This window comes from Bacillus rossius, chromosome 1, assembly GCF_032445375.1.
Source record: "Bacillus rossius redtenbacheri isolate Brsri chromosome 1, Brsri_v3, whole genome shotgun sequence".
NCBI lineage: Eukaryota > Metazoa > Arthropoda > Insecta > Phasmatodea > Bacillidae > Bacillus > Bacillus rossius.
This window is the reverse complement of record NC_086330.1, coordinates 87,337,548-87,356,732: the sequence shown is the minus strand read 5'-3', so window position 1 is coordinate 87,356,732 and position 19,185 is coordinate 87,337,548. Positions and strand designations below refer to the sequence as shown.

General features: G+C 35.9%; 2 protein-coding genes across 4 annotated transcripts in view; both read right to left on the bottom strand.

The window, feature by feature from the left end:
* Positions 1-4,089: 4,089 nt before the first annotated feature.
* Positions 4,090-7,334, bottom strand: LOC134539262 (transmembrane protein 199). Its single transcript, XM_063381087.1, has 2 exons — positions 6,968-7,334; positions 4,090-4,960 (listed from the first exon to the last, which is right to left on the bottom strand). The coding sequence occupies exons 1-2, from the start codon at positions 7,332-7,334 to the stop codon at positions 4,719-4,721; spliced, it is 609 nt and encodes a 202-aa protein (XP_063237157.1). The 3' UTR covers positions 4,090-4,718.
* Position 7,335: 1 nt separating this feature from the next.
* LOC134539247 (biogenesis of lysosome-related organelles complex 1 subunit 5) overlaps positions 7,336-19,185 on the bottom strand; it is a 62,354-nt gene continuing 50,504 nt past the window's right edge. For 2 of the 3 annotated variants that reach the window (XM_063381078.1, XM_063381061.1), the window contains exons 3-4: positions 10,278-10,466; positions 7,336-7,500 (exon numbers count right to left, since the gene is read on the bottom strand). In XM_063381078.1, coding sequence (XP_063237148.1) covers positions 7,336-7,500; positions 10,278-10,466 — 354 coding nt within the window. The remainder of the gene's footprint in view (positions 7,501-10,277; positions 10,467-19,185) is intronic. The other variant, XM_063381070.1, reaches the window with a different exon arrangement.

Below are 19,185 nucleotides of genomic sequence, written 5' to 3'. Positions count from 1 at the left end.
CCTGAAACAATTCTTATCTTTAAACATTGTCATCACATCATATATCATATTGGCAAATATCTACAGGCCCTGCGGCTGTTTTGAAATTCTTCCGCTGCTATTCTGATTACTGTAACAGCGTGGATGAAAACCTACATGCTCCACCTGTAAACTGCTTTACCTATATTACTTTTGGCTGTCTCCTGAAGGACCACATGTGCAACAGATGAGAAATGTGTTGGAATGAGGGAAAAAAAAGGGGGGGTGGGAGAGAGGTTATTTTGAAAGCTCGCAAAGTGACGTAAGGCGAAAGGTCAGTTAATGGGTAAACTATATACAATGAAACCCCTTATTTACACTTTTCAGGGGAACAGAGACAAAAAGTGTAAATACCAGGAAAGTGTAAATTGAGGGAAACATATTTTTAAAATGTAACATACCTGGTTTAATGAACTCCTTTTACTCCAGTAGTCAGACACATCAATTATAGACACTGTGAACTAAATATCTTTTAAACAAATCCTTCATTAGGCCTATGTAAACAAAAATAAATTTACAACATATAACTTATAAAATTGTGTGAATACAACATTGAAGCAATGTGTGCCATGATAAAATGTTACCATAAAAAAGTTTTGTAGGCTTATGTGCAAAAACTTTCAAGCCTAACATAGGCCTATTTCTTTGTAAAATAATCAGAAATCTTGGTTTGCTTGCATCTTTGAGTGTTCATGCACATGATCTGCTTCTCTAAAAGTATAAAAATTATCAAAAACACCATCACAGTTTTCACCACCAGATACTCCAATGTAGTCTCGCAGAGTTTGAAGAGCAGCAAGAGCATCTTTACTAGTGGTGCACCGATATGACTTTACCGATTCGATTACCGATTATGAGAGCAATAATCGGCAGATACCGATTCAGTTACCGATTATAATGAAGAAAATTTTTTAAGTGTAATAATGCACACAAAATTTTTTATTCCCATGTGAATTTAATAACAAGATTAGGTAAAATTGAGAATACAGTTATAATAACAGTATAAAAATATATAAAATACACTATTAAGTCATTGAAAGGGGAAATTAAATTAAATTCTATTTAAATATTTGTTATTGTAAACAACTTGAACTACAGTCTAATAATTGTAATTTACAATGGGTAAGTTTTTGTTGCGGAAATCTAGCATTATTATCGACTATCACATAAGGTTGCATCAAGAAATTACCGTTTAACAATGTAAACATGCTGCTTTATTTTGTTCACTTGAGTTAATAGAAAAATGTTTCCACACTTCACTTTTTTTTCTCCCTACTCGCCATCTCACTATAATTATATAAAAATGACTAAAAAACCAATTCTAGCACATGTGATTTTATTTATGTTGACTGAATATAATTATAAAACTATATATACTTTTTCATTTTTCACGTCACATACAAAAAATAACAAACGGATAATGTTACCAAAGACGCCTATAACGAGTTTCTAAAACGCAGTGATAAAAACTAGAAGGTATCGGGACCACGATTTTGAACCGCTACTACGACTCGAAAAGATCGATTGTCATAGAATCCACTGCAACTGTTTGTGGTATTTTGATTGCGTGCCATCTATTTTACTTCTCTGGCTATACGTAATGTACAAGGCCACTAAACAAAAGACGAAACGTAAATAAACGTGTAAGAAAAATGCATTTTTTATTGTTTGAGGCAATGAGATTTATTTAACTTAACAAAATATCTGTAATTATGATATGACGCAGTTAGATGAATTTTGTAATATATACAAATATTACCGTATTTCGTCCTAAAATGTGTAACAGAATATTACACGGTAAAAACCTACTTAATTACGCCGGGACGTAAATAATCGGCAAAGTAATCGTTAAGATAATCGGCGATTACGATTAATCGGTAAGTACCCATAATCGCCGATTACGATTCATCGGTATCCGCATCGGTGCACCACTAATCTTTACTCTTGGGTGTTGTCACTTCATCATCATCATCGTCGTCAGTATCCTGTTGAGAAGTACTGACATGGCTTTCTACAATATCTTGTATACATTGCACTTCCGAAGTGATCACCTGACTGTCCACATCCACGTAATCTTGAAATAATTTCTCCTGCAACACCCTCTCATGTCCAACATCTTCAATGTCACTGTAATCATCTTCACTGAGAGTGTAAGCCTTTTCTGAGAACACAAATCCAGCTTTTGCAAAGCAGTTTTGAATTGTTGATGTTTTCACTTCTTTCCGGGCTCTTGCACTAAAATGCAATGCAGTCAGCAGATTTATCTTCATCAAAGAAGGGTCTTTTCCAACATCAAGCATTGTTACTGCCCTTGAAACTAGGTATCTGCGGTACAAAAACTTAAATGCCTGAATGATACCCAAGTCAAGGGGCTGTAGCTCACTCGTGCAGTTTGCTGGGAAGAAGACAATATCAGTGTTGCGAAGCTGGATGGTTGCTTTGTGAGCAGAGCACTGATCGACGAAAAGAAGAACTTTCCTATTTTGCAAAGCCATTTTTGAATCAAATGCATGCAACTGGCTCTGAAACAAAGCATTGGTCATCCAGGCTTTGGTGTTTGCTTCGTACTTTATTGGGATTGACTTGATGTTTTTAAAACACCGAGGTTTCCTCACTTTGCCAATGACATAAAGGGGGAATTTTTCACTTCCATCTGCATTGGTCAGCAATAACACAGTAATCCGTTGATTGCTGAGCTTACCTCCGTGACACGTTTCCCCTTTAAAACTACAGGTTTTGTCTGGTAGAACATTGAAAAACAACCCTGTTTCATCAACATTGAAAACATTTTTTTGGGTCAAATCCAGCAATTCTTTCCTGTAGCTTTTCCTTCCACTGTTCCAGTCTCCACATCCACACTTTTTGCTTTCGCCACAAACCACCTTGTAAACAACATTGTGACCTGCTTAAACCGATCAATCCATCCATTGGAAGCTGAGAAATCTTGAATTCCCAGCCTAGAGGCAATAACACGTGCTTTTCCTCTCAGTATTATACCATTTATTGGTAAATTTGCGGCATGTGCACCAGAAAACCACTCAAGAAGAATATCTTCCAGCTGTTTGAATTTCGAGTCCTTCACATATTTACGTTTTTTAAGACCTTGGCCCACATTGTGCGGCATTTGCAGTGATGGTTTCTCTGCTTTTGATGATGGTGTTAAGTGTACTCACAGGGATTGAAAGTTCTTTCTCAATGTCCACACGTGATCCAACATATTCGTCGAACAATAACGACAAACAGTTAAAGATGTGTCAAATACATTTACCGCTAAAGCCAATGATTCTACCAGCGCTCGTAGCGGAAAGCTGTGGAAATAGAAGTCATTGTGAATTGTGCAAGCTTACTTGCACTGTTCACAACGCGAATGCATTCACATACGCAGCTTTTGATATATCTTTCTTCTATGGCGGCCATGTTTCGGTGCTTGTAAACACTGAACGAGACGTTAATAACGGGAATGAAGAAACTTTTCCGACGTAACAAGCGTGAAAACGACATATACCGCCTTATGGAAAAGAAATTGGGCCAAAAACAAAGGAGGTAAATAACGAGAAAATGTAAATACTGTTAACGTAAATACGGGGTTTCACTGTAGTGCAAGGAAAAATTATTTTAATATTAACTAATGTATTCATAAAAACTTACTATTGACAGTAGACATTCGGGCCTACAGTGGTAACTGTAGGCAACGTGACTTCTCATACTGTAACGTACTGTATTATGTAAATCTTTTCACAACTTTAGGGGTGATATATCCTCCTATTCCTGCCCCCCCCCCCCCCCCCCTCATACACTGAGGGAGTTATGCTTCAGATAGTTAAAATGCTTGGCATCTCAAATATTAAGGACTTTGTGTTTATTCATTTTTTTCATCTTTAGCATTTAGGTTGAAACAGTTTTAACTCTGCCCCACATAATAAAGTAAATAAATGCTTCAAAGGGCAAGGTCAAGGGGTTAACACCAAGTGTTGAGAGAAAATATATTTTTGTCCAGCAAATGCCACATGCCTGGGTTTTGACATCACTCATTGTTTCATTACTCGTGTGTTTATAAATGGTTGAATGAAATTTTTTTCTTCTAATCAAGTATTTTAATTATTCAAACCAACAAAAATTTAAAGCTGTGAATCCTAATATCACATTCGAATGACAAACAGTATGATTTATAAAAGTGCACTGAATTACATCATAGTTAAAAACATAAGCTTGTAATCACAACCTTGATGAAAAGTCTTGAAGTGTAACTTATGTAAATAAGTGTAATACAGTATGTTGTACATGTAGCAGACAAATTTTTTATTGCAATACAATGGTGCTAAATATATATACTATATTACTAATCAATATGTAATAATATTGTATTAGATATCTAGAAACTAACTCAAAACAATAACATGACATTAACCACTAAAACTTCTGTGTTTCCTTGCACCTGTGTGTCAATCAACTACACACTAAAGAGTTCTTTAACCTCACCAAGTACTGCTTAGTAATGGATATATTTAAAAATTAGCACAAATCACGCTAGGGAAATCAGTATTCCTTACGAGTCCTCACTAAGTGGGAAAGGCCCTATTGGTTAGTACTCACATTTGAGCAGCTAATAAGGAATAACAAAATGTGAACAGTTCACTCCTCCCAGCATAGCTGGTTAGTCAGTTTGTGTTCCGTTAGAACACTCGTAGTCCGACAATGAGCTACTCTGAATGCTGTTTGACGGGGGCAGGCGGTGGGGCCAGGTCCTCGTTAAGCTTCTTGGCCAGGAAGTACATCTCGGCCAGCGCGATCACGAGCGCGCACATCACGCCGAGCAGCAGGCGGAACCCAAACTCCAACTGCCCCACCATGAGCTCCACGCCCACAAAGCCAAATGCAAAGCCGGCTGCTACGGACACCACGAACTGGAATACGGCTATCAGCTGCCGGTTGATCTGCTTCACTGCAACATGGATCTGTGCGCTCACAAACAACCACTGCGGTAACTCTACTAGTGATTTGAAGGAAGGTCCATGTGCTACACACACAGAGTTGGTATGCTTATTTTCTTTTCTGAGATTTTACTTGCTCTTTCAGATAAAACATTGAAATCCAGTTTTAAAAATAATACAAACAAATTTTAACTTCCTGTAAGAAGCCATCCTTCACTTAGTATTGAAAATGAATATTTACTATCCGTGCTTGGAGTACCGATAAAATGGACTGTAATAACAAAGTCATGGAAGCTTGCTTTTAATGCAACAAAATGTTAATTATGCTCTCCAACTGTACTTTTTTTCTTTAGAAACTGTGACCATGTTTATTTAGAACAAGTAAACAACTCATTTTCTTGCCACATGCCAATAAAATTGTACTTAACTCTGGCCACTAGCTTGAATTCTTTTATGACTTTGTGTTCTCACTTCTTTGGCAATGAGGGGATGTGTATTCATTTGATTTAAATGAAAATACAGTCAGTGATGCTGCTTCTGCTGGCCCTCGCACTGCTACACTGTGGGCCCAGTTACACATCATTTTCTCATCAGTAGAGATAGTGATTTATGGCATTTAAAATAATAACATTTAGCATTTTGAAATGGAAATTGAGCATTTTGTAGCATTTTTAAAAACAAGATTTAGCCAATTCTCTCATTTCTCTCATTTTACATTACTGAAGAAAAGTATATTTTTAAATAGCATTAAATAATACACATATTAATTATTAACCACAGAAATAAAGATCTAGCACAACTACAAAGATAGCCTATCTTGGCAGGTTTCCAAACAACATTTTAGCACTTATGAGTGCAATAAATTGAATACTTAAATTAACAATAAATATTTTTTAGCCGTGTTCATGGCCATAGTTGATGTAGGGTGCACAAATAATGTTATTAAAACTTTTTTTTTTTTTTTTTCAATTTTTTTTTCTTTCAATTTTTGCCTTCTTTTGGTTTTTGATCATGCCAGAAACCGTTGCTTGTCGTTTTACCGACTTTTTTTCTTCATCCGACTTCTCGGTGAATCTTTTTTTTGCAGCCTGATGTCCCTCATATTTAATGGCGCTTTTCAAGTAGGCCTACATTTTTTTTTCCACTCCAGATGGCGATTACATAAATTACACATTAAAATATTCATATCACTTTCGTAGAACTTCACTTTTGTATTCATTTATGCGATTGCGAATGGAAATGACGTTTCGTCCCATTTTTACCACGAGAAATAACCGTATACAACACGTTCACGAGTATGCACGTATTTGTAAACACACCACCTTCCACAGACTACACAAGAACACGGCTTTCTCGTGAAACACAGCCAGAAAATGGGACTTACAATTGTTAGCGCGGCGAAGCAGAGATGTCGCAATATGGTGGCCTAAAAACTTGTACTCTGCAAGATGACGGACACTCTTCTAGCTTGTTGTTCTTTGCTTTGTTTACAATCGCGAGGCGCGGATGGCCATTCTACATTCAATATTTATGAACAATAGTGTTGTGAATGATGTGACAATAAGATACTTGTGCTGAATACGCTATAAAATGATAGTTTCTTTTGATACTGAACTGAAACGAAATACAATATGTAAATAAATTGTGAAGACGAATCTACGTTTTTTACCTTGATTTTGCATTTATCTTGGAATAGTCTAGATTTCGCATTTAATAGTGGAAAAAATATAATTTAGCATATTTTTTCATCCATTTCGCAAAAACGAAAAATCACCATCCCTACTCATCAGCATTGTTTTAAATTTAAAAAAAATATATATGATTCAGGAGTTTCAAAATTTATTGAAGTAGTTTGACCTAAAGAGCTGAGAGCACACACACTACCAGACTTCAGTCAAGTTAACATTTTGCAGAAATTAATTCCAGGTACAGTCAGGGAGTGTGACTTAACTGGCAGAGTATTGCACATGGACCAAGAGACACCACATCGAGCCATGAACGAGAGCAGAGCAACTCACTCTGGTAGGCGAGGGAGTCATCACGGTGGTACTGGTGCGGGCCGGCAGAGTCCACGTTGCGCGTCATGGCGCGGTACTCGCGGGCGGCCTGCTCTGCACGCAGCCGCAGCACACGGGCCTCTAGCTGGGGGTCGCGCTGGGGCACTTGGAGCCCCGGGAGGCACACCTCGCACCCGCGCAACAGCTCGTGCACGTGAACGTCCGGGGGCAGGTGCTCCTGCAGCCAGCGCACCTCCGGCACGCCCAGCCAGGCCCCGGCCCCCTCTGCCGCTGCCAGAACGGCTCCCGGCACATCCCCGGAGCCCTGGACCGCACCCCGGCACGCTTCGCGCAGCCCCGGCGACACAGACACTCTGATGCTGCCCATGTTACTGGAGGTGCAGCTTGTGCTCTAGGTCGGCATAGAAGGCACTCAGCTGCGCTTGCTTCTCCTCAAAGGTGGTGTCCACTGCGCTGCACTTGTCTGTCATGTCCGTGATGAAGTGGTGCCACTCGGCCTTGCGTAGCTCGCGCCTGCTCACCAGGGGATCGGCCTGCGCACACATACTGGATTGTGAGAGCGAGACCCTTACGCCCCACATCACAGCTATTTCCAGAGGAATCAAAATTTCTACAATTAAACATTTTTTTTTGGAATTTCGCCTACAACAAAACTTCTAAAGTAAAGAGTTTTGTTATGTTTCAAAAGCAATATCAAAGAAAATTCATTGATTCCTTTGATTAGGAATCTCACCCAAATAAACAGATATTTTAAAATAATTATATTTTTTTATTATTAATCTTGTGTTTTGGACAATTGGGCCTTTATATATATATATATATATATATATATATATATATATATATATATATATATATATATATATATATATATATATATATATATATATATATATATATATATATATATATATATTGTTTTAATGTGAATTTTGTTTAGTAAATCAGGATTTTGATCAATACAATCATTGAATCTTATTAATATAGTTGGGAGTATTTTAAATTTTATGGAAACAGTCCATTATTATTTGCATTGCACTTATATTAGTTGAGTAAAGCTCTTGTTCCCAAATTAATAACAAGTTTTTTCCATCCCTAAAAGAAATAATTTTTCAAAATTAACTTAAAAAATATTATTTTGCTAGACAAATTTATGTTACCGTGTTTTATCGCATAATGTTCGCACGCGCGTAAACGTCGCAACCATATTTTAGGCTGTCAAAATTGGGATAAAAAACTTATCGCGTAAACGTCGCATGTTTTTGGTCCAGCTAGTAGATGCCAAGCACTTTGTGTAGGTATCTTTTCCATATAAAATAATGTATTTTAAAGTAGAAATCTAATATGTTTTTGGTCATTACCACTTACTTAATGAATGAATTTTTTTGACGTGTAAATTTTCTTATAAAGACGTTTTTAAACGTTATTTCCTTTATCTGATCGTCTGCGTCGCCGCGGTGTAGGTACAATCTAAAATTTAATTTCGGTCATTACCACTTATTTATTTAATTAGCGGAAATACAAAGTTGTCTGACGTGTAAATTTTCTTTTAAAGACGTTTTTAAACGGTATTTTCTTTATCTGATTGGTCTGCGTTACCGCGGCGTACCGCTTATAAAAATGTAGCCAGCGCATCATTCATGTTTGGTTATGTTGCTTCCCTTATAGAGCGCGCGCACGTAGTCGAATATCAATATCTCGCCGATTGGATGCAACGCGCGCTCTCCGTCAGGTGCCGAGTTAACTACATTTGATAGCCCGCATTCTTTCGTGGCAAGTGTGTACTACAACACGTTCGTTCACGTCAGATTCAAGTGGCTTGCGTTCACGTTAGAGTTTTGGTTTTTCTATTTAAAGTTGAAGAAAGGTTTTTGTTTAAGGAATTATTAATATAGATTGTTTGGCGTGCTATTGTATACTCCACCTTTTTTTTTTAAATAAACGTACTTTCCATGAACGGGTTTTGTTTTTATGAATAACTTTACCTAACAAAAAAATTTTTTTCTGCATAATCATCGCACCCCTACTTTTCAAACTTGATTTTAGAATAAAATGTGCAACAATTATACTAGAAAACACGGTATGTGTGTGGTTACAGCAAGGTTTAACCCCAATTTAAAATCAACAACAGGGATGAAACTTTTTTTCTATTCACAATTGAATCAGAATTGACATATTTTTGGTAATACCCTACTCTAGAATGTTCATACGTAATAAATCCATAAAGATTTTTTAATCTGTGAAACCTAACTGATGAAGTTTGACATGACTAAAGAAGATACAGACTTGCAGATCACAATCTTCCTCTGTAACAATTGTAGTTGTCATTTACATTTGCAGTCATTTGAAGTTTCATTTACAGATCAATAATACAATGCAACACATTTCAAACATGCCCTGAATGTGAGTTGAACTATATTTCCATTGCACAGTGAAAATATTCTGAGTAACAGTGTATAAGACGAGAATTTAACGCATGTTTGAAGAGTAAACAGCTGCTCTCTTCTTGAATTAAAAGTTGTTTTATGTGACAGTACATATGTCACTGTTGCATGGAGTCCCCACACCCGCCAGTACCTATACTGCTGCTCTATTGACGACAAAGGGGCAGAGCTAGCTTGAGCCAGTTGTTTAACCTTATGTCCAATCTCACAACCTCTACAATTTGGTTCAGTATCTGTCTCGCTTTAGGGCAATGTCTCTGTCCATGTGCTGTGAGTTGAAGAGCAAGGTGGTTAGAATTGATCCCTCTCTTGTTTATGAAACTGCTAGAAAACAGTCCCTCTTATCTATCACAACCTTAGTCCTAGATTACTATGCAAAAGTGAGCAACATTAAACAAAAAAAACCACTCATAGAGTTTGTCTACATTTACATAACTTAACCATAAAATGCTAGCCAAAACTGTTTGAACTGCATTGGATAAGCAGGTTTATCCATCTGCCATATTACTTTATGAGTGCTGGCGAGAGAAGAAGACTGGAATAAACTGAAGGCTGAGGAATGGAGGAGGGACAGAGGAAGATGGAGCCATTTTACTTTGCTGACCTGGCCACAGGCTGGAAGCAGATGATTATAATGATGGATAAGTAGGTCATGCATCTTCCATGCCCAGGACCAAGTAGCCTCACGTCTTATATGAAGGTGCATTTTTTACTTTCCAATTCTCATTTCTGTAAAGCTGACACACAATTATTTAGAAACTACATATGCACCACCACTATATGTAGTATCCCAAATACTACCATTAAATTGGTAAGAATGAGGAATGAGCAAGACTTGGCTTGTTCCCTGGAAGAGGGCTGCGTACCGACGCGTGCTGCTGCTCTTTGTCGAGGATACGCGCGCACATGCTCACGGCCACCTCCAGATTGGCATCGATCACGGGCAGGTGTGCGTCGCTCGCCAGCCGAGCTCTCTCCAGCTGCGCGTCACAGATGTCCGTGACACGCTCGAGCACAGAGAACAGTCGCGTCACCTCCCGCTCCCCTCTGCGCTCCTGCACACCAACACACTCGCAGACTTCAGCACTTGCCATCCTTATTTCAAACCTTAGCAGAACATCAAGTCACTAGCTTTTGTCCCAGCGCAGTGCAATGTACAAGCCACACTTGGATTATCATTACCAAGCACCATCTTACCTGGTCAGTACTGCTTTAGGTCATTATTTTATATTAAAAACTGTTTAACATTTGTTCATTTTGAGTGGCTTAACCATCACACCATTAAAAAAAATATATATATAAATTAATACATACTTTTTGCATAATTAGCTGCAAAAGATTCCTTTTAACATTTTTGAAGTTATACTTCTTTAGGCGCGTTATGAAAAAATGATGAGTGAAATTTTAAGATGCGCGCGCATCACTGTAACACAAAATTAACAGGTTGAAGCTGCCCGCTAAACCGCTCAATAAGTCTCGAAAAAAATCTACAAGGGTCATTCCATGTCAAATCAACACACCCATTTTACATGACCACTTTGGAATCTCCTCAAATTTTGTATAGTGGTAGTAGGTACTAAAAATAAGAAAAATATTTAATTTTAATTTTTTATCTCAAACGGTTTCCAAAATACAGCTATGTAAAGTTTTCAAAAAAGCGCCCAAAAACGCTGGACGAGCGTTTTTCAAATTGCTCTAGAACCTGTTCTAATTAAGCTAGAAAGGTGGGAATGGTGTCATTTTACTCCATTTTTTATGGGCTTTCTTTTGACATATAACACACCATAGGTTGTAATAAAGTTTTTTTTTTCTAAACTCAAAATCAAAATTTTGATTTTGAATATATCAAAAAGTGCGTCCCAAAAAATTTTGAAAAAATTCCTACAAGTAGGCTATATTAATGGTAAGCATAAGTTAAAATTTCAAAATGGGCAGATTATGGCTTCATGGTTAAATATTATCTGCAAAGAGGTGAGATTTTGGGAATTTTAATTTGGTAAAGATATTTTACTATGTTCTATTTTACCAACATCAGTAATGCTAATAATTTTACTATCTATAATAAATCTACACAAACATAGGTGTTGGTAGTTATGGCTATGGTTATGGTTATAATAAAACGTTTCAGAAGTTTTCTTTCACTTCGCACAGTTTGCAGAGTCTCTTCTTGAAAAATAACTACATGAAAACTGTAAACTGGAAACTAGAATTAGTTTAAAAATTAATAAAATTTGTTTACGCGGCAATGTAGCGATAATCGAGGGTCGCCATGATGGTATGGTCCAGTATGGTCGTATTTATCCCGACAACAACATCGTGTACCTTCGGGAAAGTTCGTATTGATATTAATTTATTATTGAGGTGACTGTTTATTAGTTAATGTCTTTATATAAGTGGATTTTAAAATATGTAGGTATCATTCAAGTAATTTTTAAAAAACAGTAAAGAATAAGCTAGAAAGTTTTAAGACTAACATTCAGACTGTAATCAATCTGCTCCAGCAGGCAGGAAGGAGAGGGCCTGAGGGGGGAGGGGGCAAGCTTTGCTGACAAGTTGAGACCTGCACCTCACAAGAATAGCTCACATAGCAGTTCGTCTGAGTCTGGTGCTCTTGTCAGTAGAATCAGTAGTTATGCTGAGAACAGTGATGTGATAAAGTATTAGTGAGTGTAACTACTAGTAATGTGTGACAGTAGTGAGTACTAATGATAATACAGTTATGTAATGTACATTATACATGTCAATATTTTTATTCAATTAATTATTATTTAAAGACAATTTTTTGTTGAAACTTGTAAATTGCAAAACGGTTTTAATCAATTTTAAATTTTAGACTTTAAAAAATGGAGAAAAAAGTTGTGTTTATTACATTACAATGTTTTAATCCCTTAAAAAAAGAAAATCATACAGTCAGGGATAAAAAGACATTAAGAAATGTCACATCATGGATGTGCAGTTTATATCCTGAAATTCCAAAGGAAGCTAAAATTTGCAATAAATGTAGGAAAGAAATTACAGCTTTGAAGACAAACTTAAATGCCAATCAACCTGGCCCTTCAGCTAAGCCTTGCTTAGTGGCATTGAATGATGAAATGTCCAGTTCGGATTCAGACAGGGACCCTAACTTTTCTATTTCGAAAATAATAGTAGATCAAATGAATACTTCTCTTTTGGAGCTAGAAGAGTCTCCTATTGACAAAAGGAAAATCCAATCCAAACAATATGCAACAACCAAAGCAAGAAAAATTCACTCTGCAATGAAACGAAAACTTTTTGTAGCAGCAGATCCATCATCGTCCAGTCAAGAGGACGATCTTGACCAATCAGTTTTACAAAACCTCAAAGATCAATTTTCCGTTTCAAACAATCGTGTTAAGAAATTAATGATACTTACTTGCCTCCCAGAGGGTTGGGGGATAAGGAAGATTATGAGGGAATTTAATGCGCCAAACTATATGGTAAGACAAGCAAAAAAAATTTTAAAAGAGAAAGGTATATTAGAGACTCCCAATCCCAAGCCTGGTAAGACGCTCTCAGAAGATGTTGTAAATACTATTCATTCCTTTTATCTAAATGATGAAATCAGCAGAGCAATGCCCGGCATAAAAGATTGTGTATCAGTTGTTGAGGCAAATGGAAATAAAACCAAAATATCAAAACGTCTTATCTTGTGTAATCTGAAGGAAGCTTATACTCTGTTCAAGGAGAAATCCCCCCACATTAAAGTAGGATTCTCTAAATTTGCTGAACTAAGACCAAAACAATGTATTTTAGCAGGCAAAAGTGGCACGCATGCAGTGTGCGTATGTACTATCCACCAAAATGTGAAGTTGATTATAGAAAATGCCCGATTAGGAACTCTAACTAATGGTGAATTGAAGTCGTACAAGCAGTGTATGGTCAAAATGCAATGCAATCCACCAGCAATAACATGTGTCATGGGTGAATGTGCCGATTGTCCTGGGGTTACACCTATACAAACAATTCTTGAAGATGCCTTTGAAGAAAATTTGATAGAAAATGTCACCTTTCGTCAATGGGTGTCTGTAGATCGTTGCACTCTTGAGACTTTAAACAAATCTTCAGAAGACTTTATCACTTTCTTTTTGGAAAAACTTTCACCTCTAATAAAACATGATTTTATTGCTAAAATGCAGTCTGCTTTCATCAATGATAAAAAAGAAAATTTAAATGAATCAGAGTTTGTGATAAACCTAGACTTTTCCGAAAACTACACAATTGTGGTACAAGACGAGGCTCAGAGCTACCACTGGGCTAATGAACATGTAACTCTTCACCCTTTTGTAATTTATTACAAAAGTGAAGACAAACTCAAACATGTCAGTTTTGTTGTGGTATCAGATTGCTTGGAGCACAATACCGTGTCTGTTTATACGTTTCAAAAGAAACTTATTGAATTCTTGACAAAACATTTCCAGGCATTACCAAAGAAGATTTTCTATTACTCTGACGGGTGTGCTGGGCAATATAAAAACAAAAAAAACTTCATAAACTTGTGCTACCATAAAGAGGATTTTGATGTTGAAGCTGAATGGCATTTCTCAGCTACGGCTCATGGAAAGGGCCCTTGTGATGGGATTGGTGGCACGGTCAAGAGACTAGCCGCTAAAGCTAGTCTACAGCGGCCATATGACAGTCAAATCCTGACAGCCATTCAACTTTATGAATGGGCAAAACAAAATATCAATGGAATACATTTTACCTTTTCAACCCAAGAAGATCATATTGAATCTGAAAAGTTTCTCGAGGAGCGTTTCAACCAGGCTATTACTATTAAGGGTACTCAAAAATTCCACTGTTTTATACCTGAACCATTGAGTCTCTCAAAACTAAGAGTTAAAGTTTTTTCGGAAAGTCAAACTGAAGACACTGTAGCTGTTCAAACATCACCAGATAAATTGCAAATAAGTGATGTAAATGGCTACATAACGGCAGTGTATGATTAAAAGTGGTGGGTTGCTTATGTTTTGGAGAAGAAGGAAGAAGATGATGAATTAAAAGTAACATTTTTACACCCTCCTGGACCGGCAGCTTCATTTTCATATCCAAGGAAGCCTGATGTGTTGTGGATATCAGTAACGGACGTCCTCTGCAAAGTTGATCCTACAACTCCTACTGGAAGGATTTATACACTTACAGCTGAAGAGACACTAAAAATAACTCAGGCAATGTCAAGTAACAAGTGAATTTGTACTCAGTAAGTAAATGGAATGCCTATTTGTTCATGTACAAACAATTAATACTACCATACACTACATCAACCGTACTGATTTTAGAAATCAACTCTCATTTCAAATATTTTTTACCTATTGAACCCATTGCATGCCCATTTTGAAATTTTGACACATGCTTCCCATAAGTACAACCTACTTTTAAGAATTTTTTCAAAATTTTTTGGGACGCACTTTTTGTTTTATTCAAAATCAAAATTTTGATTTTAAGTTTAGAAAAAAAATTTTTATGACAACCTATGGTGTGTTATATTTCATAAGAAAGCCCGTTAAAAATGGAGTAAAATGACACCACTCCCACCTTTCTAGCTTAATTAGAACAGCTTCTAGAGCAATTTCAAAAACGCTCGTCCAGCGTTTTTGAGCGCTTTTTTGAAAACTTTACATAGCTGTATTTTGGAAAACGTTAGAGATAAAAAATTAAAATTTAATATTTTTCTTATTCTTAGTACATACTACCACTATACAAAATTTGAAGAAGTTCTAAAATGGTGAGGTAAAATTTTAATTCAAAGTGTGTTGATCTGACATGGAATGTCCCACAAACAAAATAGAAATAGAACCTCTATTAGTCGCGCATGTTGGCACGCTCGTCGCCTCTGATCACTGTTTTCATATTTATAATATTTATCCACATGTTTTTAGTTTGTACATTCACAACACGTGTTTTAGTTTCATACAAGTGCGAATTATATATGTGCCAATAAATTATATTCAGTAGTGATTTAAATTGAATATTTTGATTAATATTATTTACTGTTCGTAAATATTAGTAAAAAAAAAAAATTGTGCTTATATACTTTTTCAAGTGCTCCAATATAATTGAGGTTAACTACCCGTATGTATTATTTATTGATATAAATAAAATATTATTATTTAATATAGTTAATACTAAATATTATTAAATTATTAATGTTAACATTTATTATTGATTATTTAATATTTACAAAATAAAAAAATTAATTTAATAAAACATTTAATAAAAAATTTGGGATAAAAATTAAAATCGAACATCAAATTAAAATATTAATTTTTAATATTTATTATTAAATTGAATAAATAATAAATATTTATAAAAATTAATGAACTCATTTAATGAAAACTTTTTGATAAAAATGAAAAGTGAATATTAAATTTAAAAAATAATAAATATTTAAAAAATCAATAAACTTAAATTAAATTTTTGAATTTATTATTAAATTTATTTATTTTCTTTTAAAATATTGAATAATCAATAATAAATATTTAAAATTAAGAATCTTATAATATTTAGCACAAATTATGTCATATATATTTATTATTCTCTAAATTTTATTTATTTAATTTTTCAAATTTAAACTGAACTTTATTGACTGTGCTGACTATCTTTTTCCAGCCCTTTTATTATTTTATTGTAATTAATTATTTGCATGCAATTAAAAACTACTTTTTAATGATGCCAAAGAAGTATAACTTCTCACGCGCGTACATAAGTACATGCACCCATTTTTTTAAATTTAATAATCATGAGAGTTAAATGATTAAAAAACCAAAACATTTAGGTATAAAGGTAATTCTACTGGCTCTTCAAGATATAGTTTTCATTTATTAATGAAAAATGTACTGTATTTTACCTAGCCTTACAAATTTTTTTTTAAAATTGTGGATATTTTGACAGCTAAGTAAAATAAATCTTTCTTAAAGAAATTTAATCTGTATCATGTAGTAGGCTTATTGCCTTTAAGTGTAAAGGAGTTCTGTTTTGTAATCTATTTAATTATCCTAGTGAGTATGTCACAAAAACGTTTAAATTTAACTTTGGCACGTACACACAGTGTGGGTGCAAGAGTGTATTAGTGTGAGATTGTTTGACAGAAAGAGACACTGTGAGTGTAAATATATTTCATTTTGTGAAAGCTAAGCTATTCAAAAGTTTACAAGTTTAACAGTGTAAAACATAAATAAAAATAATTAATTGAAATGGGTTAAAAATGTTAAAATTCCTATTGGGAAGAAATTTAATCAGATAATCAACATTTCTACCGCAAAAAATGCTGCAAAAGTTGACTTTTCTTCCAGACTTGCAAGACCTTTAAGGCCAGCGACGACCCTGTGGCAAAGTGCAGGCACATGGGCGACACTTTCCGATGGACAACAGGAAACGCAGACAGGTTTGATGCCTGATAAGTGTTGTCGCATGAAGAAAGACAACGTTGCGGGGAGAGGTAGGGCTGGAGGACTCTGGCAAGTTGTTCGTCTAGAAAGGACAAGATTCCGGATTTGACGCTTAAGAAACACTGCAGGTAAAACCCTGGAAGGAATCACACAAGGATATTCTGTGCCTTGCCCAATAACCATTACTGGTTAAAATTTACAGTTTTTTTTTGTTATAGAAATGTTGATTATCTGATTGAATTTATTCCCAATAAGGGGTTTAATCCATTCCACATCACTATTTTATATTTAACATTATTAAACTTGTAAGACTTTCGAATGGCCTAGCTTTTACAAAATGAAAAATATTTACACTCATTCACAGTTTCTCACACTCATACTCTTTTACTCACTCACTCTTCACACTCTCTCTGCATTTTTGTAACCAGCTGCAAAAAGTTACTTTTAAACTTTTTGTGACATACTAGGATAATTAAATGGATTACAGAACAGAACCCTTTTATGCTTAAAGGCAATACGCCCATGATACAGTTTAAATTTCTTTAAGAAAGATATATGTTACTTAGCTGTCAAAAAATCCAATTTTAAAAATTTCAAAAGGCTAGGTAAAATTCCTGTTTAGTATCTCTTCAGTGTAGCAACTATCCAGCTGTCAGTGCAGGGCAGTGCTGATGGGTAACCCTTTAAGCGTGATACCTTTCACCTTCTTTGCTTAGAGGCTAACAAACTACCTATGCACTGTAAAATGCCCCAACACAACACTTTTAAAACTTTTGGGTTCACAATGTAGCGTTACTGCCAGGTAGAAAACATTCCAGTTTTATTTTGAGATGCCTCAGCCTCGTACAAAGAGCTTTGAAATAAAACCTTAATTTTCTAACTGTTTATGAATGCATACCTCATGCTTTGCTTCACTCCACTGTACAGGGCCATGTAAAGGAGGGGATCCAGTATAACCATTATAACTTTTATTATGAGTAAGTATTTTTATAATTGAATTTTAAAAAAATTGATTGCCTCACTACCGTAAGTACAAACCAGCATTAAACATAGACTACTTGGACAAAATTCCTGCCACTTCTGTGGATGAGGCATGTTGGACTATAATGGAGGGGAATTAAATTATTTTATGCCATTAAGGATTACAATAGATTTTCAAAATAATCTCTCCATAACCTAATGTAGTAAAGGTGTAATTTTCTGATTCTGTCTTCAATTTTGTTTTCCCAAGTTTAAATCCTGGAAGGGAAGAGTCCGTCCCCACAGACCTACCCCTGGCTCGTCCCTGCACTATGTCCTATTTATGTTGGTCTCACTTCAATCTCAAGCCATTTGAGCCAACCACATTGTAATTATAATGTAAGTACATATGTACTTGGATGATGATTGTAATAAAATTACACAGTACAACCCGTACCTTGATCTGAAATCATCATAGTTTCTGGCATGCAAGATGACACAGCAACATAAATGCACTACGTCTAAACTGAAATGATCTTTTCAAAAGTGAAAAATAGAAGATAACTACTATGCCCGGCAGTTATCTTGGCGTCTGAGCTCCCTAGTCCTGTCTGGCGGGGAGGGGAGGGCGAAGAGAAAGCGAAACCCTATTGTCAAGGTCAGCGGCCAGGTTGTACTAGCAGAATAGAAAACATTCGGCGCGTGACTTCCTACACTACGTAAGTCTGTACAGTGGCGTAGCGTGGGTGGGGCGGAGGGGGCGGCCCGCCCCGGGCGGCAGCCCGCGGGGGCGGGTCGCCGGTGAAGCGGGTTGAGATCTGATCTATGATTCATTCATTACATGTGTCAGACACACTATAATGTTCCATTTTTATCTAAAATTTTGCGCACCAACTATATTTAATATTTATTTAAAATAAAAACTGCGAAATCACTGACAGAGCTCTTTATAACGTTTGTTTGTTTACATACGAACGGCAACATCGCATCACGCCGCGCCGCCCGGCGCGCGCGAGCTGAGTTGAGCGGCACTCCTTATTATGTTAATTACTCATACAAAATCTTTTGTTTCACGCGTCGGCCCGTGTCAATGCCTCTCTTTCGCACTCATTGAATTTAGTACTACGCATTCTACTGTAAAGTTTGACCTTAACCCAGGGCAAACCAAACAACTTCCGCAAACCGGGACACAGTAAAACTCCTATATTGCCCCGTACCGCGAGCGCAGGTAAACCCAAAAAAATATTAAAACCGAAACTAATAGCAGTCTTAAAAATACTAATAAGGTTGCGAACAGTGAGAGGAGGCAGCAAGTTAAAAAGACGCAAAATTTATATGACAACATTTAATAAATATATATATCATAAAATCGTTTCATCACAAATCGGCGCATCCATCATAAAATACA